Raw genomic sequence first — 26829 nt, forward strand, 5'->3', positions numbered from 1 at the left:
GGCGATGATGTAACGGAGACAGCAGAGCCAGGAAACAATTTTGTGCACGCCTGTAGTGAGACCTAGGTGCGTAGGACTGAACTAGTGGAATTCACAGCGCAGAAGCAGTCAAGTCGCCAAAGGGCAGTGGTACGCCTTAAGTATTTGGCTTCCCTTTTTTTAAATGGTGAGCTGAAACAGCAGACAGATACTGTATGCAGCGTATATTATCTTTACTTTTTCCCTCTGGCCCTATGACGGCGGTGATGTAACGGGCACAGCAGAGCCAGGAAACAATTTTGCGCAAGCCTGTTGTAACGCTTAGCTGCATATTAATTAGGACTACTACCCCCAGCAGACACGCAGTACACTGAAGACTGTCACAGGCAGCCCAAATATAGTATTTTTCCCTAATTTTTTTGAAAAAGCCCACTGCCTATATAGCCTGTATATCTCTTTCGCCTTTCCCTCTTTCCCTGCCTCACCAGTACTGCCCCTATACTCTGTACAATGACTGCAGACTGAGGACGCAATGGTCTACACGCCCGATATACAAAAAAAAAAAATTGTGCAACACTGCTAAAAGCAGCCTCAACAGTACTGCACACGGTCAGATGTGGCCCTAAGAAGGACCGTTGGGGTTCTTCAAGCCTAAAATAACACCTAACGCTCTCCCTATAGCAGCAGCAGCATCACCAGCACTTACCCTGATCTCTGTTAGAATGCATCTGTGGCGAGCCGCGGGCGGGGCAGATTTTAATACTCGGGTGACACCTGATCTCCCCAGCCACTCACTGCAGGGGGGTGTTATAGGGCTGGAACATCACAGGAGGAAGTTGTAATGCCTTCCATGTCTTTCTATTGGCCAGAAAAGAGCGCTAATGTCTCAGAGATGAAATCGCGTCATGCTCGTCTCGAGTAACGAGCATCTCGAACACCATAATACTCGAACGAGCATCAAGCTCGTCTCTAATCATTAGTCTAAAACATTACACGTGATTTAAGCAGCGCTGTCCACATGAGCAGTGCTGGCCAGTTAGATTAGCATGTATTCTTTTAGGCTACTGATGCATACTATGCATAAGATAGTCAGAGAAGCAGTTCGGCCATTTGGGTTTCTTCTGGCTCGGAGAGTTGCTTCAACTTTTTCCCGAATCGTTTATGAAAAAACTCATTAGTGAAACAGTCCATTAAATAATATATTTGTTTAATGTATGTCGGGATAGATAATTTGGAATTTGGTAATCCTCTCAACCGGAAACTATCTAAGTTTCCAGATAGCTACATCATGATAGCAAATATAACAAAAAAGCAATTACCAGTTAATGTTTAAGCATATGGGGCATTTAAACAGTAAACTTGGAAAAGAAGCAATCTATGGGCTTATTTATGGACTAAGGAAACACTAATAAATCCCCTCTTATGTAGTTATCATCCATCCCACTGTACATACCGTCCAAGAGTAGTGATAAGCAATTAATGGAATAATTGATTTGTGTCAGTATCAGGACGCTTTTACAAAAATCTTCGTGAATTGTGGCAGTCAATTCCAACTCCCATTAAAGTCAAAGGGAATAAAAATCTGATTCACTAATTTTCCCTCCAGAAATACAGCTAAAGCCCCACAAATTGCATGGGTATAAAGCCACACATCTGGAGAACACTGTCCTCCCAAAAGTTGCTTAAAAATAGTGGCATAGGAGTCAGTTATAGAACATAGGATGTATGAAGGCCCAAATAGGGTCTCCTAGATCAAAAATTGAACCAAGGAAGACAGCTTTTTTAAAAGCATTTTTAGAAATTTTACAAGAAGAAATTCTGCCAGGTGAAGATAATACTGAACAACAGACCTGCTCCAAGGAACAACTTCTAATTTTGTTAGAGCTAACCAAAATTTAGCTCCACAAGTCATTTGGTACCTAAAGGACCAGACACTTTTAGGGATTTTACCCATGTGGTGGTTTTACTGACCTATTTTTTTTTTCTTTTTGCTGCCAAAATTATTTTTGCTGCCTTCTTTTCCATGACATATAGGGTTATTTCTTTTAGTTTTATTGAGGGTAAAAGACAGAAAAAAATGATTAAAAAAAACAAACATTAGCTTAGTCAGACGGGTGTTTTTATGTGCGTATGTTACTTGCATATGCGATCCGCATCTATATGGAACCTGTGCTTTCCATTAGCAGTGGTCATATGCCCAATATTTACATAAACATAGGGCAGTGGATTTTAAAATGCAGGTGACTGCAGCATCCCTCTTTTTTGGATGTGAAACCCCTGGATGCCGTCACATCCAGGGATTTCACCTTCTGCTCAATGGGGCCGGCGGCAGCAGCACCGACCCCATTAAGAACATACAGTTAAGATCGCGATCCTCTGGCACAGCTAAAACAACTGTGGCAGAGGAGCACGATGTTCTCCCATTGAATTCAATGGAGCCGGCTCCATTGAAAGCAGTGGGCTGCCGGCAAGCCCTGCAGTGATTTTTGGGGAAAGGCTTTAAAATGTAAGCCTTTCCCTGAGAATCATCCCTAAATGTGTAAAAAATAAAAAATTATATATACTCAACTCTCCGCAGCTGCCGACTGTCAAGACTCGGGGTCCGGGAAACTGGAGGTCCCTGAAAATACCTGCAACCCCTGTCCCTACCTACTTGCCTCCCTGGGCTAAGCCCCAGGGCGACAACTGCGTGACGGTCCCTATACTCACTAGGGAAGGGGAACACCGGGACTAACAAACAGACAGACACTGGAACAAACAACAGCAAGGAGAGTCAGACTATCTGGGTCAGCAACAAGAGGGTACGCGGTACAAGAGGATCAGGCAAAGGCCACGTCAGATCCAAAAACAGGGAATCAAAAGTCAGGAGTCACAGCAAGAAGTACACTGGTGTAGCAGGAAGATCAAACTAACACTGGCACTGGTCTGCAGACACAAGCAGGTTTAAATGCTATCGGAGCTCCTGCCCCAGCAGCTGATTGGGACGTGGAGTCTGACAGCAGCTGAGTGCACCCAGCAGCACTGGGGAACCCACCCCCAGCCCTGCAGGAGGCAAAGAAGGAGACACAAGCCGTGTAGCCATGGCACCGAGGATGCGGCGCGGGGCAACACCCACTGCGTCCCTAGCAACCCGGCGGCGAGGAGAAGCCCGGTGGCCAGGGGTGGTGACAAGGACTGGGTCTTCCCTGCGCCGCATGGCAGAAGCCCGTGTGACCGGTTTTGCTGCACTGCTCTGATTGGCTGGTCTTCTACGCAAAGGGCTGCCTCTGATTGGCTGAGCACTGTGACGAATCAGAGGCAGCACTCAGCTATTGAATGACAGCCGTCACAGTGTTCAGTGACAAGGGAACTCCCTGCAAAGATGAAGAAATCCTCTGGCTAAGGATCACAATGTTCTCTATATATCAATGGGGCTACGGCTGCTACCGCCAGCCCCTTTGACCAAAGGTGGAGCCCATGTTTTGCATTGCAATCAACCAGATATCTATGGGTCATCAGCTTGTCAAAATGTGGATACCTGTACATTCAAAGACTAGATGTAAGATTGCTTGAATATATATTGGTGATAAATTATTAAAAATGCATTATTTAAAATACAAAGATAATGCGATCAACGTAATATTATACCAGTGACGCGTTTTCATGGCCGGCCGATATGCGCGATCATCTGATTCATTGGATTCCAATGCATCAGTTCAGATGGCCAATTTTCTGGTATTTTTTCAATTTTTACGCCAGCCGGAAAAGATAGGTCTGGACCTATCTTTTTGGTGGGAATATGTTGGCCAGTCCCATAGACTCCTAAGGGAGACTATGAGAGCTGCCTGAAAAGGAAAATGCGAGGGAGTTTAGCAGCGTCTCTATTAAACTCCCTTTCCCTATCTGCCCCTTGCTGGCTGTCGGTAAAGGAAGGGGGCGGGAGATTAGCACACTAGCTCCTGCCCCCTCCCTTTGCCGACAGCTGGCAAGGGGCAGAGAGGGGGAGGGAGTTTAGCAGAGCCCGAGTTTATGCCACACCTGGGCTGTCTGAACAGGCGCATAAAGATGAAATGCAGCCATGACTTGGTCATGGCTGCCTCTTGTACATGCGATTTTCGGCCATGCTGTGGCTGACCAAAAACTGCAGCGCCGCGTGTGAAGGAGCCCTAATACTCAAAGGGTTGTCTAATTATCTGTCCAGTGCACTGGAGATGAACTCTGGACACAACACAGATGTGGTTGAATTACAGTTTGGAGTTTTTCTGAAGATAGAACTTCTGTTTCATTTTTTAAAGGCATGAAATAACAATAACCAATCGTTGCCTGAGTAATAGGCTAGTTTCACATGAGTGCCTTATTGCGGCAATTTTGCCGCGATAAAACACCATCTGAAAATCGCGACCATCTGAAGCATTGGATTCAAATGGGTGATTTTCCGGTGCGTAAGATCGGTTGGCAAAGATAGCACATAGGGTATTCATAAAAGTGGCCAGCAGGAGAAGATAGGACTTGTCCTATCTTTTGCTGAAATACACCAGTCATTCCCATAGACTCCTATAGGAGCCTATAGCAGCTATCAGGAAAGGTAAGGAGGAGGGAATTTAGCAGCTGGAGTTTAGCATGACTATCTTTGCTAAGCTCCCACCCTGTCCCGCTCCCTCCCCTTGCCGGCAATGAGGGGGAGGGAGTTTAGCAGAGCTGAACTCTCTCCCTCCCGGCTGATGGTATTTCAGACTGCAGTGAATACATGGCAAACCTGGCCATCTGAATGGGCGTGAAAACGGGAGATGCAGCTGCGACTTGGTTGTGGCTGCCTCTCATTCATGCAATTTTCGGCCGCGATGGGGGTGGCTAAAAATCGCAGCATCGGTGTGAAAGAGCCCTTAGTCCTATGATCATTCATGAAGCTTTACACTTCCTCATAGTAACACAAAGCCAGACGAACTTTAAAATAACAGTTTCCTCTTTCTGATTGATTTTTGAAAGCATCTGCAAATTGCAATGATCAAAGGAACAAATGTATTTTAAAACAATATATCAATCACTCTTACACCAGTATTTCTATGATGTCTTTTATATCTTGTTTTACTTGCTTGTATGGAATGTTTCACAGCTCTTTCACATTTAGACATAATTCAAAAAAAAAATTTCCGCTCACATTTCCTAACATCCTTTTCAGGTTCAGTATCTGGATTGTTAGATAAGTATATGTTGATGTACAGTTGATTGTAGCATTAGCTAGCAGGAATGCACATACAACTTTGGACTACAATACAGGCTGCAACACAGGAACACTACAGAACAAGTAAAGTAAGATCTTTGCTAAGTCAGCCAAACAATGAACACAAACCCCTTTCCGTCTGCCCTATTAAAGTATCCCCACTTGTGGCAAGAGACACTCCTTTTTAGAAGCTCTACATTGTCCAACTACTGCAGCAGGGCAAATATATGGTATTTTGTACCTAAAGGACTAGACACTTTTAGGGATTTTACCCATGTGGTGGTTTTACTGACCTATTTTTTTTTCTTCAGCTACCAAAATTATTATTGCTGTGTCTTATTTCTGTGACATTTAGGGCTTATTCACAGGAGCCAGCCAATATACGCTACCATCTGAGCTGACTTCCCCCTTACCTCCCCCTTACCAGCTCTCTGCCTCTCTCCTCCCCTCCGGCTGTTTGCAATGTGAGGGGGCGGAGCCACGCTCCCGATTCCTCCCCGCCCCTGTCTGCAACCAGCAACAGGAGGGGCGGAGCTAAGTTCCACCCCATCCCCCCCCCCCCCATTGCAAACAGCCAGAGGGGATGGAGAGAAGCAGAGAGACGGTAAGAGGAAAGGCAGCTCAGATGGTAGCGTATATCAGCCAGCCGTGAAACGGCAGCCGATATACGCTCCTGTGAATAAGCCCATAGGCTATTTTTTATATATTTTTCACTGACTGTTTTTAGCTTTATTAGGGGTAAAAAGCTAAAAAAAAATTGTTTATTTTTAAAATTGGTATATTTATGCTAAAATAAAATATGGAAATTGGTTGGCGTCGATGGTTGGTCGTTTTCCTCTAATGTATATATATTTATTTTATTCTGTAATTTTTATCTTTACTTATTTTTCTAATTATTGTTTTGACCGCAATGACACCATATAAGACCTCTGGGGATCATTCACATTGTTTTTTTTTTCTAATCTCACACTTTTCCACTGTAGCCAGGGCATCCATAGCAACAACATCCATAGGAGTCCCAGTTACAGGGGAAAACATTCCCCTGTTGTGACAGTAGTCACTAACAGAGCTGATCAGAGTCAGCTAGGACCTTGCAGCTTTGCTGTGACAAGGGGCACCCGACAGTCATCTGATCACCAGGTTGCATAGCGGAACTTACACTTTACTGAGCATTATGTAGCCTGGAAAGGAATAGGCAGAAACGGTTAAAAACCACTTCTCTTCTGGGTCCTTGGCTGTATCTGACAGCTGAGGACCTGACCTGCTCCTGCTAAATTGCATAAGTAGAAGCTTTAGTTCCACACCATACTTTTTCTATGGGCCAGGATTAAAGCCTAGGACCAAGCACTGTAAATTTACTATGCTTGCTCCTTAAAGGGTTAAAGGGGTTATCTGAGATACTTTTTTTTTCCAGATAGGTTCCATATGCCAGATAATAATAATCAGGATTATACTTCACTCTCTCAAGGTCCCTCATCTCCTGCTCTGCAGCTTTGTCCAGCCTGTGTTAATAAGCTGCAATCAGTCTGAGCATGGGACATCATAGGCTGCTGCAGCCAATCACAAACCGCAGTGTTCAAATTTGGAGATCTGTGATTGAATGCAGCAGCCTATGATGTCCCATGGGCAGGCTTCTGCAGCATGTAAACATCATGTCACAGGAGAGAGCCGGTGCTATCGGCTGTACAGGCAGTTGCAGGCATGGCCACTGGGAGCTGTCATAACTGCAGCAGCTCTGTGTCCAGCCAAACAGGCATCAATTTCTCTCCAGCCTGCCAGTACAGGTTCATAGTTGTTGGAGGAGAGGGAATGGAGGAACCACTTGGCACTGACTTCACTTCCGCATCCCCTGATCAGGGCGGGGTGTGCATTAGGGACTGCCGGCTGACTGGGTGCACTGGCAGCATGAAGTAATGCAAGGCTAGGAGAATGCTGTAACTGCTTTGGATATGCAGCTGATTTCTAGTCAAATGCTGCAATGATGGTCAAGACAGCCATGTTTTTCTGATACTGAATAACTTTGTCATAAGTGATTGAGAAACAACTCTTTGGTCAAAGTTCTTATTTGAGTCCATGTGCTGTCCATGCTGACTCACAGACAGCACAGAAACCCATTACAGTCTATAGGGCCATGCACACTGCCATTTTGTTTTTCATGTGGACCAATGGTATGCATGAAAAACCTCATAGCTTATTCTATTCAGGTTCATATGACCGACAAGAATTTGTACATGCAAATGCATGTCAACGTGCAGGCTGTCTGTATATCCTACAGAACATGGGCAACTTTCCTTGTGGTGTTCAATGCAAGTTACGCCAGAGCCTCTTGGGCGAAAGTCAGACACACAGCAAGTATGTTGGAAACCTTATAGGATTTAGTTGTATAAGTCTACAGCTTTAAATATAATGTATTAACTTTTAATTTTCCCCTAGATCTTGACACAGGAAGACTGGAATGTGGTGCTGTATAATGGGATGGCCAGTACATCTCCTTGGGCTGCTCTCTACTTTGTGGCCTTGATGACATTTGGAAATTATGTACTCTTCAATTTACTGGTTGCTATCTTGGTTGAAGGATTCCAAGCAGAGGTAAATGCAAAATATTGTATTTGATTTGTACTGCAGTTGTAAGCTCTCACTTATGACCTGAAGGTTGCGGGTTCAATACCCTCATGGTTCAGGTAGCCAACTTAAGGTTGACTTAGCCTTCCATCCCTCCGAGGTTGGTAAAATGAGTACTGGGGGGGGGGGAGGGGTAAAGATGACTGGGGAAGGCAACGGCAAAAACAGTCTGCCAAGAAAACGTCACTATGTGATGTCACCCTCGGAGTCAGTCATGACTCTGCACTTGCACCAGGGATTTTCTTTTTCTGTACAACTCATCCAAAAATCACGAGCAGCCATCATTTTTCAAGGACACATTAGAAAACCATAATGAACTATAAACATTTTATTTTGTACATGTTTATAGGTCAGATGCTGGTATGAACCTGTTACCAGCATATACTGTGAGCTCTAAAATGATGATAATTACAGTCATAATAGCCTGCTTAACTACCAACTGCCTCTGAAAAATCACGACATATCTATTTTTTTCTCATGGACACTGGAAAAAAGTGCTGTGCTTTTGCAGACTATCCAGGAATTTCTAGATGGTTGTAACTGCAATGTCAAATCTGCAGAGTGATGCTTATGTCTCAGAATCATTTGGATAGAAAATATAATTTGACAGCATGTAAGAACTCCCTGACCTAACTATTGTATTCATTTGTAATGAAATTTAAAGGAACCCTGCCAAATGACCTGTAAGTAGCGAGCATTACTATTTTAAGGAGCACTGTCTATTACTTACAATATGACATTTTTATATATTATACTAATTCAAAGCAGTTTAAAAAGAGACAGTGTTTCTTTTATCTTGAATTCTCATAATTAAGTGATATACGAGGGGCTGCTAAGTCTTTGGCTTTACCCAGAAAGAAACAAGATAGGAAGATGAAACTTTATATTTATTCCACATACTCTCCACTGATGTCAACACTAGAGATGAGCGAGCATACTCGTCCGAGCTTGATACTCGTTCGAGTATTAGGGTGTTCGAGATGCTCGTTACTCGTAACGAGTACCACGTGATGTTCGAGTTACTTTCACTTTCTTCCCTGAGAAATTTGCGCGCTTTTCTGGCCAATAGAAAGACAGGGAAGGCATTACAACTTCCCCCTGCAACGTTCAAGCCCTATACCACCTCCCTGCAGTGAGTGGCTGGCGAGATTAGGTGTCACCCGAGTATTGAAATCTGCCCCTCCCGCGGCTCGCCACAGATGCATTCTGAGATTAGTTCAGGGAAAGTGGTATCGTGTTGGAGCTGCTATAGGGAGAGTGTTAGGAGTATTTTAGGTTTCAAGAACCCCAACAGTCCTTCTTAAGGCCATAAATCTTCTCTATATGCGCTCAATGGGGCCGGCGGCAGCAGCGCCGACCCCATTGAGAACATATAGAAGACAAATCCTTCTTCTCTGCCACAGCTGTAACAGCTGTGGCAGAGAAGAACGATGTTTGCCCATTGAATTCAATGGAGCCAGCAATACAGCAGGTTCCACTGAAAGCAATGGGCTGCCGGCGTGCGCGGGGATGAATTGTCAGGAAGGGGTTAAATATATAAGCCGTTCCCTGCAATTCATCCAGAAATGTGTTACAATAAAAATATATACCGGCGTATAAGGCGACGGGGCATATAAGACGACCCCCCAACTGTCACCTTATACGTCGGCAATACAGTGGAGCAAAGAATAAAAATCATTACTTACTTCTTCTGACGTTCTGCGGCGCCCCTGCAGGCTGTCACTCCCTCCTGGTTCCCGGCAGAGCATTGATTTCTCTACGAAGGGCTTTAAATCCCCGCCTCCAGAAACACACGTGCCTTCAGCCAATCACAGCCAATGACAATGATGTCATTGAATGGCTGTGATTGGCTGTGTTTCTGGAGGCGGGGATTTCAAGCCCTGCGTCCAGAAAGCAATACTCTGCCGTGGACCAGGAGGGAGCAACAGCCTGCAGGAGCGCCGCAGAACGTCAGAAGAAGTGAGTAATGATTTTTATTCTTTGCTCCACTGTATTGCCGGCGTATAAGGTGACAGTTGGGGGGTCGTCTTATACGCCCCGTCGCCTTATACGCCGGTATATATTTTTATTGTAACACATTTCTGGAAGAATTGCAGGGAACGGCTTATATATTTAATCCCTTCCCGACAATTCATCCCGCGATCGCCGGCAGCCCATTGCTTTCAGTGGAACCTGCTGTATTGCTGGCTCCATTGAATTCAATGGGCAAACATCGGTCTTCTCTGCCACAGCTGTTACAGCTATGGCAGAGGAGAACGATCTTTACGCTGACAGTGGGGGGGGGGGGGCCCACTCTTGCCGCTATTGTGGCTTAATAGTGGGACCTGGGAACTTGAGATGCAGCCCACCATGTAGCCCCTCGCCTGCCCTATCCGTTGCTGTGTCGTTCCCATCACTTTTTTGAATTGCCCAGATTTTCACAAACGAAAACCTTAGCGAGCATCGGCGATATACAAAAATGCTCGGGTCCGTTACTCGAAACGAACCCTCGAGCATTGCGAAAATTTCGTCCCGAGTAACGAGCACCCGAGCATTTTGGTGCTCGCTCATCTCTAGTCAACACACTTCTTACATCGGAAATTCCAAATTCTGTAAGCCTTGCAAAAAGAAGGATTTCCGTTGTGCCTCAAACCAGTCTTCCGTAGCAGCCATGGCATCACAAATGGTGTGAAATTTGGTGTTTCTTGAGGTGTTTCTTCAGGTTTGGAAACAGATGATAGTCGGAGGGAGCTAGATCTGGTGAATAAGGTGGGTGGTCAACCAGCTGGAAGCCTAGCTCCACCAGTTTTGACGTGGTCGCTTGTGCAGTGTGAGGTGTTGTCTTGCAGGAACAAGATTCCTTTGGACAGCTTGCCGCGCCTTTTGGCCTTCAGAGCTGCCTTCAATTGGTCTAAAAGTTCAATGCAATACCTTGCATTGATGGTGGAACCATTTTGAAGGTAATCCACTAGCAGCACACCCTACTTATCCCAGAACACAGATGCCATCACCTTACTGGCTGCTTTTTGCACCCTGAAATTCTTTGGGCGAGGAGAACCACTGCGCCTCCACTCTTTTGACTGCTCCTTGGTTTCAGGGTCATACAAATGAATCCAGGTTTCATCCATAGTGACCAGTCGATCCAGGAAGTTCTTATCAGTCCGTAAACGCTGACAAATGGACCGGTAAGTTTTCACTCACTTGCTTTTCTGATCTGTTGTCAAACATTTGGGGACCCACTTTGCAGATAGCTTCTTCATGTTCAAATATTCATGGATAATGACACAAACACGTTCACAAGAAATCCCCATGATGTCTGCTATTCCTTTAGCTGAAATTCTCCAGTATGAGGTTGTGCTCAGCATCAACGATCTCCGGAACAACCACCTCTCTTGGTCATTCAGGACGTTCCTCATCATTGGCGCTGAAGTGGCTCGTTTTAAATTTGCCAACCCAGTTCTTAACTGAAGAATATGAAGGGCATTGATTCCCCAATGTCTGCGACATATCACCATGAATATCCTTCGCGGACTTTCCTTGCGGAAACAAGAATTTTATCACTCCTCTGTTCTCATTTGCTGTGAATATCGCCTTAGACTCCGCCATTTTGCTTTCCCGCTTGCCTAGATCACTGTTGCCATAAGCTACAAACACAAAATTTTGAAAGCATATATTAGACACATAAGGCTTTCATGTGATGTAACATTCGTTACCATAGAAACAAAAATAAGAACACAAAGCCAAAGACTTATCAGCAGCCCCTCATATATTTATCCATCAATTCAACATTTGTGTTCTCTTCCACTGGACCATCTCATAGGACTCTGCTCAGTTTGCTCTTGTGATATTGATTGCAAGGTCATGCTTCTCAAGATGCTGCTATGACGTAAACAGGGAGATCAGATGTTCAGGTGGTGTTGCAATCAGAATGGCAATGCTAGCTTATTAATAGCTCCGGCATTGTAGTTGGCTGTTTTTATGTAAGTTTATTTGTAGATGGCAGGTTTAACGTATGTAGCATTATCTGGAAGCAAAAGCTGAATACTCTAATATCAAGATACAGAAGCAAGAACACTTTGCAAGTGTCACCGGAATATTCCTCTCCTATCAACTCTAATTATTGTGTATCCTCCCTTGTCCTGATTGAAGGAATATATATATATATATATATAATAATGTATACATGTATATGTGTGTGTGTGTGTGTGTGTGTGTGTATATCATATTGTTTTCTTAAATATATGGGATTTAGGATTTAGTGGTCAATGGCCTAATTGTTAATTAAACACATTTCACTTGTGTCCAGGTTATTCCATGAATATAAGTCAAGCTCGATGGCACAGCTGCATACACGAATATTAATGTGCATTAGAAGGACTTAATGTCTAAATAGCCAGCAATTACAAGGCTCTAATTATGATTAGTTTCAACCATATGCTATGTGGGAATAGTTAAGTCCGTTTTCCCACCGGCGTTTTTAGTAACTCTTGGCCACAGTTGCTTAAGTGGAAAATATTAAAATGACCTTATTGGTATGCATAACGGAGGAATCTTCTGTTGTGTGACTGGGTCAAGTCTTTCATTTATATAGTTCTTGGTACATGAGGGTTAACATCATTTTACTGTATGGAGTTCTTAGCACAGTACCTCTGCAGGTATATTTAGGTGTTTCAAATTATAGCAGAATAAGACGTACTTCAAGACACGTTACACTCAACTTGGTGTAATCAACATAGTTCCTTCTTTTATTAATGCTGTGTTTCAATTTATAGTGTTAATAGTGTTAATATTTGTTAAATATTTTTCTACCATGTGCAGTAAGCTTCTTTATCATATATTTAAGAACAAGTTCTTGGAAAACCAGTGCTGATAACATCAAGGTCGCCATGCAGGTTTTCTCGTCACAAGTTGCTTAAAAACTAAGGTTATTTTCCACCACTTTAGCAAAGCTAAGATATTATGTCTGAGATGCTCAGGTTACTGAAAATTACAGGTTTGTGATATGACAGTTTGAAAAACATATGAGATAGATACAAGATACAAAATCAATATGTATTTGCTGCCCTAACAGAGTTTGTGGTAGTTTTCATTCTATCCATTTATGACACCCAGCATAGGTGCAGCTTTCTCCCCAGGTTGTACTACGCAAAAGTGAAAGGACAGTCTCTTTGTTAGGTTGTGCTGCTGGGATTTTGCAGTACTAGGAGTGTCCAGGAGCATGCCTTCTCAACTGTGGGATAATTGAGCTGGCTGGGTGTGGAGTTCTCCAGCCATCCGATCCCCGGTGGTCTGCTGCACATAAATACCAGCTCCTCTGATTAGAGGATGCTGGTCTTTTTACGCAGTTTACTCATTCTGTGGTATTCCCACTCAGAGCTAAGTGTTATGCATGCTGGTCTGAAGTCTTTCTCTCTCCTTCCCTGAGGATGGTCTGGACACCTTTTGTCCCCATTTGCATCTTATGCGGACCACTTCTCCCTTCCCCTTTGACAGGTGTGGCCTCCAGACATCTGATGTCATGTGTAGTCAGATGGGTGATTCCTGACACTGTTCCCTTTATGTCAGCATGGTGGCTGACTCTCTTTCCCCTTGGTGTGAGGAGACTTGGACTAGCAATTGTTTACTAGCTGTTTGCATGTGAGTTCTGAGTGGGGTTACTGTTCTACATTGTATGCATTACCTGAGGTGTAGGTGTGAACATGTTTTGTATGTCTGTGAAGGTGGCCAGACATGTGCTGTATGTGCAGTCCTGTTCTGTGTGGTATGCATTACCTGGTGTGTTGGAGTGAACAGGACATGTTCATTGGGTCTGTGCTGGTGACCAGACATGTGGTGTATGAACAGTCCTGTTCTGTGTCGTATGCATTACCTGGTGTGTGTATGGATGTGAACAGCAATGTGTTCTGAGTATCTGTGCAGTTGGCCAGACATAGGGTGTATGAACAGTTGTGTTCTGTGTGTGTGAACAGTGTTATGTCCTGTGTTTTGCTTTCCTCCAAGTACCTAATCAGGGATAGCCAGGTCCTAGATGAAGACAGTTGGATCGTCATTATTAGGGTATCTACCCCACTTTTTAGCAGGGGTGCCCCACTCCCCCTGATTAGTAAGGAACAGGTTTCCTTCTCTCTTTGCCTGGAGTGGTGTATTTGGTCCTTGCAAATACTATATGAGTGTTTGCGGTTTTACTAGGACACCATCTTGCATTCGTGCTGAGGTGCGATGCTTTAGTGCGCTGCATGGACGTAACACTCTTCCTTATATGATCTATTATCTAATTTTTTAAATATAATTTTTAATTAAACCTTGCAAGCCTAAAAACAACAAAAAACAGTGGAAGATAGACCCTATATGATGGCCCTATCCTATGGTCTACCTTGTTAAATATGAACTGATCGGCCATAACAGTAAAAGCACTGACAGGCAGAGTTAAGGCACCTTTCAAAGGAAGGGATATCTGTAGTAGCAAGTTAATGGTCAGTTCTTGAATTTGATGTGTTGGACACAACGGCTAGACAACTGAGGCAGAGCATTTCCAAGATGGCAAGTTTTGTGGGATGTTCCTAGTATGCAGTTGTTGGTGCCTACCAAGAAAGAACAATGAGTGAACTTACAGCAGAGACATGAATACCTAAGGTTTACTTATGCAATTGGAGGACACAGGGTGTGCCCAATTGGTTTTATCCAACAAAAGAGCTACTGTAGCACAAATTTCTGAAAATATTAATGCTGGCTATGATACAAATGTGACAGAATATTCAGTGCAATGTAGTTTGCTGCCTATGGGGCTTTGTAGCCGCAGATCAGTCAGTGTCCACGCTGACTCTCTCTACCCCTATGATTGCTACAATGAATGTGTGAGATTCAGAACTAGAGCATGTAGCACTGGAAGCAGGTAACCTTGTCTGATAAATTACGCTTTCCTAGAAAATAGATGATACCAAGATGCACTTTGGGAAGAAGACAAGCCAGCAGAGGCATTTTGATCCTGTGGGCAATGTGCTGCTGGAAAACCTTTGGTTCTGGCATTCATGTGGATGTTACTTTGACATGTACCGGCCACCTAAACATTGTTGAAGACCAAGTAGAAACCTTTATAGCGATGGCATGCCCTAATGCCGATTGCCGCTTTCAGCAGGATAATGCAACCTGCCACAATGCAAAAATTGTTCCGGAATGGTTTGAGGAAAATGACAGAGTTCAAGGTCTTGACTTGGCCTTCCAGTTCCTCAAATTTCAATGTAATCAAGCATTTGTGCCGGAAAAACAAGTTCAAACTGCGTAGACCCCCACCTTACAAATTACAAGACTTAAATGGAACCTGACATCAGTTTCATATTGCCCAAACCATGAACAACATAACATTGACAGGCTTCCTCAATAAGTATGAATGTAGTTTTAATAAAAAGACCAAGTACAGGGAGAATTATCTTCTGTATAGCTCCTCTCTGGCTTCTCCCTGCCCGGCTCAACCTGATTGACAGGGCTCTCCCTATTATCATATTTATTAAATACTAATTCCTCCACAACAAACACCCTTTACAAATTTTAGGAAAACGTTTCACTTTATACAAATTGCCACATTTTTTACAGTGAAGGGTTTTTTAATCTAAATATATGCATAAATCCTCCCAATTTGGAATTTGCCTGCGATGCTCTCTCCTTGCTCTTATTCTTTTATATAGCACATACATATTCAGCAGCGCTGTACAGAGATTGTTGTCATTACATGCATTGTGCTCTGACTCTATGGGGTCTCGCAATCAAAATTCACTTATTAATCTTTGGAGTGTGGGAGGAAACCCATGCAACACCGGAAGAACCTACAAACTCCTTTCAGATGATACCCATTGTCAATTTAATTCCAGGACACCAGCACTGCAAGACATCAGTGCTAACAACTGAGCCACCGTTATTGCTTAGACTATTGCTCATGACCATGATGGTTAGGTCTGTAAGGAGACTAGACTCTGGGGGTCACTGAGTCAGGATATGATGTCCGCCATAGACAGGAGGACATCATTTGTAGCTGAATGGGGCACTGCACAAGATAATGACTGCAATCATGTTACATGACAGGTTGAATCTGTTCCATTAGTCGCATGTTGTTTTGTTCACTTCTGAACACCATGCTTGTGTCTAAACTTAGAGCCTAAATTCTAATAGTTGCTATTGGTATCAGTTAACATCTTATTAACAGGCAATCCTTAACAGCTTAACTGACTATCTACAATGCATTGACATCTGCCGCGTTGTATTATGAGAGGATCAGATTTCTCTTTATCACATTACTGTATGGTGCCTGGTGTAAAGGTAAAATTGTCTTTGAAGGAGTATACCACATATAAAAATGTATTGCCGTGAACTATACTAGGACTAAGTTAGGAAATACTTATTCTATACTCATCACTGCAGCACTAATACCATCTGGTAATGATAACAATATTGGGCAACGTGTGCAGTGATTTCCCAACATACTGTAACAGTACACATAAAGCAAGAGGAGTTAGGAACTCAAAAGGATGACCCCCAAACTCCTCTGTCTATGGGCATGCATGGCCATCTATCTAACGCTGCCTTTACTAGAGGTAAAGAAACCATGCATATTATGGTTTCTCTAGTAAAGACTAGGCCGGATAGATGCTATGACAATCCGGGGGATCATCACCCGCTCAGGATTGCCGTCTTTTCCTCTGAGATGGTTGACAGTGCTCAGAAGACCCACATCCAGGCCGGTTTGTGGTGAAAATAACGCAAGTCCATTTATTTTAAACATAAAAGACAGATATCAGTGAAGGCTTCATGTTATTGTTACTGTCATAGCATACACATTATGCACAGTCCATCATTATCCTTTCTAGGAGTTATCTCAGGGCAGCAGGTCTCTATACCCTCATCTCTGGGATTTAACAATCCCTGATCCCAGAGCGGACAGTCTGCTCCAGCATTGAGGAGGACTCATGAGCATTGAGTGTGGCAGGAACCAAAGCTTTTCTTTCCTACTTTCTACACTCACACAGGTGTTGTATCTCACCAGCGTTGCAGAATAACCACTTTAGAGCCTTCTGCTGGCCATTCTGCTAACTGCACTGTCGCAATGGCCATGCATGCCCATGGGCAGAGGAGGTTAGGGATCATCCTATTGGGCTCCCAATTCCTCTTGCATTGCAGATTTACTTCATTTAAAGCAATCATTACTATAGTGATTGCTTTCTGAGAATAAGCTAGAATATATTATAAAAAAAATGTATCCTATATAAGTAAGATGAGTCTCCAATGTCACAGATCTGTAGCACTAGAATTCTGATGTGGTGCACGGTTTGGATGCTGACGAACACAATTGATTGCTACCGAACATAATCAGCTCAATGCCCATCATAGTGGGGGTGTTATAGATTCATCGAAAGTGAAACATGTATAACAAATAATGATATAATAAATACTTAATTTGTTTATTTACCTACAGGGTGATGCCAATAGGTCCTATTCTGATGAAGACAGGAGCTCTTCAAACATGGAAGACTGCGACAAATATCGTGAAATTCAGGCTGGGTCAGGTAAAAATAAAATTGGACCCATAAAAACCATCCTAATAATAATTAAGGTCTGTGTGTTTCATATCACATTATTACTACTTTGCAGCAGGACTAATGAATATGACAACATTATGGCCTCAAGGGCCTTTGTCAAACCTTTTATGAGTCGATATAAGGCTATGGAGGATAAAACTGATAAACTATTATGAGCATTGATTCTGTGCACAAAATAGCTGCCCTGTTTATATGTATCTGTGCAGCAGACAGCCATCATAAACATCACATTGCTTAATATCACATATACAGTGGATATAAAAAGTCTAGCACCCCTGTTAAATTGCCAAGGTTTTGACATGTTAAAAAGTCCAACAAAGAAGAATCATTTCAGATTTTGTTGCACCTTCAATGTGACCCGTTATCTGTAGAATTACATTGAAGAACAAACAAATCATTTAGGAGGAAAATAAAAAAAATAAAATAAATGTGGTTGCATAAATGTTCACACCCTCTTATATACGGGGATGTGCTTGTGTTCAGAATTAGCCAATCACATTTAGACTCCTGATAAATAGTAGTCAGTACTCCGCTGCCATTATTTACAGGGATTCTGATTTCCACCATATAAAAGTTCGGCTCTTCTAGGAGGATTTTCCTGACATTTTTCTTAGTTGGTTCGTAAAGATCTTACAGCACATAAAAGGGGTCTGATTGTTGGAAGGTGTCAGTCAGGAGAAGGGGACCAAGAAATCTCTAAAACATTAAAGGGGTTGTCCCGCGCCGAAACGTGTTTTTTTTTTCACTAGGCCCCCCGTTCGGTGCGAGACAAACCCAATGCATGTGTTAAAAAAAAAAACGTTTAGTACTTACCCGAATCCCCGCACTGCGGCGACTTCTTCCTTACCTTAGCAAGATGGCCGCCGGGATCTTCACCCACGATGCACCGCGGGTCTTCTCCCATGGTGCACCGTGGGCTCTGTGCGTTCCATTGTCGATTCCAGCCTCCTGATTGGCTGGAATCGGCACACGTGACGGGGCGGAGCTACGAGGACCAGCTCTCCGGCACGAGCGGCCCCATTCACCAGGGGGAAGACCGGACTGCGCAAGCACGTCTAATCGGGCGATTAGACGCTGAAATTAGACGGCACCATGGAGACAAGGACGCTAGCAACGGAACAGGTAAGTGAATAACTTCTGTATGGCTCATAATTAATGCACGATGTACATTACAAAGTGCATTAATATGGCCATACAGAAGTGTATAACCCCACTTGCTTTCGCGGGACAACCCCTTTAAATGCACCATGGAACACAGTGAAGGAGTGGATGAAATTTGGCACAACAGTGACATTACCAAGAACTTGATGTCCCTCAAAAATTAATGAAAAGACCAGAAGAAAATTGCTCCGGGAGGTTGCCAAGTGGCCAATAGCAAAATTGAAGGAGCTACAAAAGTTTCTGGTAAGTACTGGTTGGTTAGTGCATGTGACAACCATTTCCTGTACTCTTCATATGTTTGGACTGTGGGGGAGGGGGCAAGACAGAAGGCTTTTCTAGCTAAGAAAAACATCCAAACCCGGCTATGTTTCACCAAAACTTACATCAAGTCTGCCAGACGTTTGTGGAGAATGTGTTATGGTCTGATGAGATGGAGAATGAACTTTTTGGCTATAATTCCAAAATGTAGTTTTGGCACAAAGATAACACTGCCATCACCAGAAGACCACCAGACTTGCAGTGAAGATGGTTGGGGCAACATTATCTGCAGTGCTGTTCTGCTGCTGGAACTGGGGCTTTAGTCAAGGGGGAGGGACTTATGAACAGTTCCAAATATCAGCCCATTTTAGCACAAAACCTTCAAGCCTCTGCTGAAGAGCTGAAGAGGAATTTCACCTATCAGCATGATATCGACCCAAATCATACCTCCAAATCAACAAAAGAATAGCTTGGCCAGAAGAAGATCAGAGTTTTAGAATGGCCTAACCAGAGTGCAGACCTTAGTCCCATTGAAAATCTGTGGTTTGACCTAAAGAGGGCGCTACACACATGATGGCATCACAATCAGATAGATTTGGAGAGCTGTTCCAAGGAAGACAAGATGCGCCATGTTGAAAGACACCTAACCAAAAACACTGAATGCTGTCATAAAGTCAAAAGGTACATCAATAAAGTATTAGTTTTAGGGTGTGCATATTTATGCAGCCACATTATTTTAGCTGTTTTTCTTTTACTTTTTCCATCCTAAATGATTTCAGTTTGTTTTCCAATAGAATTCTACGGGTCGCACTGAAGGTGGAAATAACTCTGAAATGATTCATCTTGGTTGGATTTTAAACATGACAAAAACCTGACATTCTAACCGGGGTGTGTAGACTCTTTCTATCCACTGTAACTCTTGTCTGTCTAGCAGATGATCATGTTAGTGGTATCATTTATTTCTTTAGACCCAAAGCTTTGTACCGTTCCAATGACTCCAAATGGACACCTTGAAAGCAGCCCTATAACAAGTCAGCAGATCACCGGAGGAGTAATGAACACTTCCAGGAATTCTCTACAGAGGGAGCAAATGCTCATGGCAATGGACTGCAGGAAAAGCAGCGTGATGTCCCTAGGCCGAATGACATACGACCAGAGAGCTCAGGTAAGTGGTCACTGAGCGTATTTCTAATGAAAGTGTTCGTACAAAAGGGAAAATGTTGAAACTTTGGTGCACATTTATTAAGACTGGCATTTCATACATATGTCAGTCTTTACAAAACGGCCATGGGAGTGATTTGCATCAAATTTATTAAAAGGTGCACTACCTTTACATAAAGAAATGCTTCTTTGCCACAGGCCACGTCACCGGATGCTCACATTTTTTAATTTGTTGAAACCTGAGCAACTTAGTTACGAGAAAATATTGCCACTTTACTACTCTAAAAAGTGCAATAAGTTATGATGTAGTAGGTAAACTGTATGAAAAGTGCTCTTTCACAATGCACATGAATACTTGAGTCAGAGTGAACGTGTTTAAATATATAATTCTTGGTATTACAGGTAGGAACTCGCCCACCTCACTGGAACAGAACCGGTGGATGGGGCAGCCGGCGGTCCAGTTGGAACAGTTTAGGTCGTCGCCCCAGTATAAAACCAAGACCGTGTACCGCTGAACATGAATCCTTACTTGCGCGTGGAGAGGACCATAGAGAGAGAATACATCCCAGAAGAGCAACCAGTCTAAAACATAGGAGGGCTTTGTCTCTAGACAACAAAGGCTCTCCGGATATCCCAGATCATCCTGGAGTGCACACAAATCGCAAGGCACCCAGCAAAGCAATCTGTCCATCTGGAGAATATCATGATACATCTGGAAAAGCTTCTCAGATCATGAAAGATGTTTTCCCCAAGATGAACAACCGCAAAGACAAGGAAGAAGAAGAAGAGGAGATTGATTATGTAAGTAATGGAATGATTGAATGCCATAAAATGTATTGTGTTCCACTGTACAGTAAGTATATTTCTATATCACGCCACAGAGTATCTATAGGAGTCGTAGAGGAAGCAGTTACAACTGGATTGCAACATGTCGCAGGTTCATAGGTCCCCTCCTATATATACATAGTATATGGGACAGGTTTTACCAAATACCTACTAGATGGTTATATATAGGTCCTATAAATTCCATTATTAATAGAATGTAATGAAATGCTCAGAATGTTTTCATTTCATCAAATATCTTCTAGCCAATCAACTACAACCAAGACACTTTAATTATCCCTATTAATTATCATATGAACAAACAGGTTGCAAAGAATGTACCAGATGGTGCATGTAACTTCTGGCAAGATACTCAAAAAATCACTTTAAAGTATAAAACTACACGTTCTATAACTTTCCATTTGTCATTATATGCTAAATGATTTTTTTTTTTTTAATCAAAAGAAGAAACAAATACATAGTCCTTGGTGGAAAACTGAAAGAGTTCCTTGTATGGGTTTGTTCACCTATGAAATGGGCAATTTTCAGATGGCCAAATGTGTACAATTGAAGCCTGTACCCTTGAAGACTCCCCCCCCCCCCCATACTTCTTGGCTCATGTGCCTCAATACATCTTTTTTTTTAATGTTTCTATTATAAATTATAACAACACTTTATATTCCTTGTATGCCATGATGAGCAATCCGTCATTCCTAACTCCACCATCTCTCCAACTCTAAGTGGAGTGAAGAAAAGTAGCAAGAAAAAAAAAATTAACAGGGAAAGCAATCAGTTCTCCATTTATTATTGTATTTCTCAACATATTTTGGGGAATTAGCCATTTTTGCCAAATTCTTTCAAATTTTTGGATTTTCCTCTGATCCAGATGTGATACATTCAAACAAGCACCATTTGTTATGTCAGATTAATCCACTGTCTCTTTGTTGGAGTTTCTTCTACTCACCAATATCTAACTTTCTTGCTATAAAGAAAGTTTATAATGCTGCCAATAAAATTTGTTTCCTGATCACTAAGGAAATCCAAAATACATATTTCACTGTTTAGGCCGCCTGCACATGGCAGAGCCGGAATCCGCATGTGGGAGCCTGCAGTAGAATCCCGCAGCGGAATCCGACTCTGACAGCTGGTGTTTACGTGTACCTGTCTCTCTTCCTCTGCATTTCAACTGTGGATGGTCGAGGCGAGCTGGCGTCGGACATGCGCAGTATAGATTATTTTTTTAAGGGTTTATTTTTCCCACGCCGTCGCTAGGCGATGACACAGAATTTGCAACCTGTCCGTAATATTAAGTACAGATGGGCCGCGGGTTGGATGGCTTCCATTGACTCTGCGCAAAAATAGAGCATGCTGTGATTTTTCCTCTGCTTGTGGAAACCGCAATTGATTTCAGTGAGTATGCAGGAAGGATCAATTTCCCGTAGCATGTTATGGACCATATTTGCTGCAGATCTGCCGTGTGGACACCTGCTGCGGATTTCGCAGCAAAAATCCATTCGTGTGCAAGTGGCCTTAAGGGCCACTCCAGAGAAAACACATTTTTCAATCCCAATCACCCTAACCTATGGGTTGCTCTATGTATTGCAGCCCCTTGCCTGTAGTGCAGCCCCCTGTCTGATACATATCAGGCACCACCTTGAGGCAGAGATTTTTTACTTTCAATCCCATGATGCATCAGCACAGCATTAGCTAAAAGCTATACCATTTCTTTCTGTAGTGAGGGACAATGTAATTATCATTACCTTTGATATTCATCTACATACTCTATAGACCATAAATATACAATCAGGAGGATGAGCTGTGATCTCCTCTATTATAACTGTGTGGCCGGAGCTGTGTGATCATCATCAGTAACTGTGACAGTAGTACCTGTGTTCCCCTCTAGGCAGTTTATATGGTAGAATTTATGCAACAGCATCACACAAACTGAGAAACTGACTAGTTTCAGTAAGCCTGGAGCCAAGTAAATCTGAGCCGAAGATCACACAGGATAGCCTGTAGGGGGCTGTAGACAGGCATTCTTGTTTCTGAATTGAGAGAGAACACCTGTGGATGTGCCAATAAGAAAGCTAATAGTATCTGTTCCTGACACACTCAGGGGAACATTGGCTGAAAGCCAGAGAGAGAGGCAGCAGAGGCAGCATCAGGAACTAGGAAGCTGAGGTCCTGTGTGGTCCAGACAGGGCCTGTCACAAGGTCTGACAGAGGAGGGCATCCTCTAGAAGCATTAGGTGGGGAAAGTGATAGAAACCCAGAGGGTTGTGAACCCTGCTGTATATGAAATAAAAGATGGCAGGCACCAGAATTTCAAGTAATGCAAGTTTCCTGAACCTTTATGCATGTGGTGCGAACCATCCTGAATGGAGAAGATGGCGACCCAAGAGAGCGAGTAACCCCCAGGTTACCACACCATTTTTATGTAACATCACATTATGTGATCCTATCATCATAACTCTCATCATAACATTTAACGAATTCTTTTACCCGGTAATCTTCGTACTGTTTATTACTAGAGATGAGCGAGCACCAAAATGCTCGGGTGCTCGTTACTCGGGACGAAATTATCGCGATGCTCGGAGGTTCGTTTCGAGTAACGAACCCCATTGAAGTCAATGGGCGACCCGAGCATTTTTGTATTTCGCCGATGCTCGCTAAGGTTTCCTTGTGTGAAAATCTGGGCAATTCAAGAAAGTGATGGGAACGACACAGCAACGGATAGGGCAGGCGAGGGGCTACATGTTGGGCTGCATCTCAAGTTCTCAGGTCCCACTATTAAGCCACAATAGCGGCAAGAGTGGGGACCCCCCCCTCCCAAAAACTTTTACTTCTGAAAAGCCCTCATTAGCATGGCATACCTTAGCTAAGCACCACACTACCTCCAACAAAGCACAATCACTGCCTGCATGACACTCCACTGCCACTTCTCCTGGGTTACATGCTGCCCAACCCCCCCTCCCCCCACAGCGCACACCAAAGTGTCCCTGCGCAGCCTTCAGCTGCCCTCATGCCACACCACCCTCATGTCTATTTAGAAGTGCGTCTGCCATGACGAGGAACCGCAGGCACACACTGCAGAGGGTTGGCACGGCTAGGCAGCGACCCTCTTTAAAAGGGGCGGGGCGATAGCCCACAATGCTGTACAGAAGCAATGAGAAATAGAATCCTGTGCCACCGCCATCAGGAGCTGCACACGTGGGCATAGCAATGGGGAACCTATGTGCCACACACTATTCATTCTGTCAAGGTGTCTGCATGCCCCAGTCAGACCGCGGTTTTTAATTCATAGACACAGGCAGGTACAACTCCCTATTGTGAAGTCCCTGTGGACCCACAGCATGGGTGGCTTCCTGGAACCCACCGGCGGTACATAAAAATATCCCATTGCATTGCCCAACACAGCTGAGGTAGTAATGTCGTGCTTAATGCAGGTGGGCTTCGGCCCACACTGCATGCCCCAGTCAGACTGGGGTTCTTTACAAGTGGAAACAGATGCATTTATAATTCCCTGTGGACCCACAGCATGGGTAGGTGCCAGGAAGCCACCGGCGGTACATAGAAATATCCCATTGCATTGCCCAACACAGCTGAGGTAGTAATGTCGTGCTTAATACAGGTGGGCTTCGGCCCACACTGCATGCCCCAGTCAGACTGGGGTTCTTTACAAGTGGACAGATGTAGGTTAAACTCCGTGTGCACCTACAGCATGGGTGGCTCCCTGGAACCCACCGGCGGTACATAAAAATATCCCATTGCATTGCCCAACACAGCTGAGGTAGTAATGTCGTGCTTAATGCAGGTGGGCTTCGGCCCACACTGCACGCCCCAGTCAGACTGGGGTTCTTTACAAGTGGAAACAGATGCATTTATAATTCCCTGTGGACCCACAGCATGGGTAGGTGCCAGAAAGCCACCGGCGGTACATAGAAATATCCCATTGCATTGCCCAACACAGCTGAGGTAGTAATGTCGTGCTTAATACAGGTGGGCTTCGGCCCACACTGCATGCCCCAGTCAGACTGGGGTTCTTTACAAGTGGACAGATGTAGGTTAAACTCCGTGTGCACCTACAGCATGGGTGGCTCCCTGGAACCCACCGGCGATACACAAAAATATCCCATTGCATTGCCCAACACAGCGGATGTAACGTCAGCTGTAATGCAGGTGGGCTAAAAATTCATTTGATTACACTGTAGGCGAGGGCCCACAAAAATTGCTGTATCAACAGTACTAATGTACATCCAAAAAATTGGCCATGCCCAACCAAGATGGCAGGTGAAACCCATTAATCGCTTTGGTTAATGTGGCTTAAGTGGTAACTAGGCCTGGAGGCAGCCCAGTTTAACGAAAAATTGGTTCAAGTTAAAGTTTCAACGCTTTTAAGAGCATTGAAACATATAAAAATTGTTTAGAAAAATTATGAGTGAGCCTTGTGGCCCTAAGAAAAATTGCCCGTTCAGCGTGATTACGTGAGGTTTCAGGAGGAGGAGCAGGAGGAGGAGGAGGAATATTAGACACAGATTGATGAAGCAGAAATGTCCCCGTTTTGGATGGTGAGAGAGAACGTAGCTTCCATCCGCGGGTGCAGCCTACGTATTGCTTACGTATCGCTGCTGTCCGCTGGTGGAGAAGAGAAGTCTGGGGAAATCCAGGGTTTGTTCATCTTGATGAGTGTAAGCCTGTCGGCACTGTCGTTTGACAGGTGGGTACGCTTATCCGTGATGATTCCCCCAGCCACACTAAACACACTCTCTGACAAGACGCTAGCCGCAGGACAAGCAAGCACCTCCAGGGCATACAGCGCGAGTTCAGGCCACGTGTCCAGCTTCGACACCCAGTAGTTGTAGGGGGCAGAGGCGTCACGGAGGACGGTCGTGCGATCGGCTACGTACTCCCTCACCATCCTTTTACAGTGCTCCCGCCGACTCAGCCTTGACTGGGGAGCGGTGACACAGTCTTGCTGGGGAGCCATAAAGCTGGCAAAGGCCTTGGAGAATGTTCCCCTGCCTGTGCTGTACATGCTGCCTGATCTCTGCGCCTCCCCTGCTACCTGGCCTTCGGAACTGCGCCTTCTGCCACTAGCGCTGTCGGATGGGAAGTTTACCATCAGTTTGTCCACCAGCGCCCTGTGGTATAGCAACACTCTCGAACCCCTTTCCTCTTCAGGAATGAGAGTGGGAAGGTTCTCCTTATAGCGTGGGTCGAGCAGTGTGTACACCCAGTAATCCGTAGTGGCCAGAATGCGTGTAACGCGAGGGTCACTAGAAAGGCATCCTAACATGAAGTCAGCCATGTGTGCCAGGGTACCTGTATGCAACACATGGCTGTCTTCACTAGGAAGATCACTTTCAGGATCCTCCTCCTCCTCCTCTTCCTCCTCCTCAGGCCATACATGCTGAAAGGATGACAGCCCAGCAGCATGTGTACCCTCACCAGTGGGCCAAGCTGTCTCTTCCCCCTCCTCCTCATCCTCCTCATGCTCCTCCTCCTCCTTCTCAACGCGCTGACATATAGACAGGCGGGTGCTCTGACTATCCAGCGACATACTGTCTTCCCCTGGCTCTGTTTCCGAGCGCAAAGCGTCTGCCTTTATGCTTTGCAGGGAACTTCTCAAGATGCATAGCAGAGGAATGGTGACGCTAATGATTGCAGCATCGCCACTCACCACCTGGGTAGACTCCTCAAATTTTCCAAGGGCCTGGCAGATGGCTGCCAACCAGGGCCACTCTTCTGTAAATAATTGAGGAGGCTGACTCCCACTGCGCCGCGCAAGTTGGAGTTGGTATTCCACTATAGCTCTACGCTGCTCATAGAGTCTGGCCAACATGTGGAGCGTAGAGTTCCACTGTGTGGGCACGTCGCACAGCAGTCGGTGCACTGGCAGATTAAACCTATGTTGCAGTGTCCGCAGGGTGGCAGCGTGCGTGTGGGATTTGCGGAAATTTGCGCAGAGCTGGCGCACCTTTCTGAGCAGGTATGACAAGTGGGGGTAGCTTTTCAGAAAGCGCTGAACCACCAAATTAAAGACATGGGCCAGGCATGGCA

The 26829-nt window shown here is 44.3% G+C and overlaps 1 protein-coding gene across 1 annotated transcript in view; it reads left to right on the top strand.

Annotated features, from left to right (window-relative positions):
* CACNA1I (calcium voltage-gated channel subunit alpha1 I) overlaps positions 1-26829 on the top strand; it is a 459267-nt gene that overhangs the window by 285815 nt on the left and 146623 nt on the right. Inside the window, exons 12-15 of the mRNA XM_066596427.1 lie at positions 7613-7768; positions 17244-17334; positions 19755-19951; positions 20350-20748. Of these exons, the coding sequence (XP_066452524.1) occupies positions 7613-7768; positions 17244-17334; positions 19755-19951; positions 20350-20748 (843 nt within the window). The remainder of the gene's footprint in view (positions 1-7612; positions 7769-17243; positions 17335-19754; positions 19952-20349; positions 20749-26829) is intronic.

This window comes from Eleutherodactylus coqui, chromosome 3 (genome assembly GCF_035609145.1).
Source record: "Eleutherodactylus coqui strain aEleCoq1 chromosome 3, aEleCoq1.hap1, whole genome shotgun sequence".
In the NCBI taxonomy this organism is placed as follows: Eukaryota; Metazoa; Chordata; class Amphibia; order Anura; family Eleutherodactylidae; genus Eleutherodactylus; species Eleutherodactylus coqui.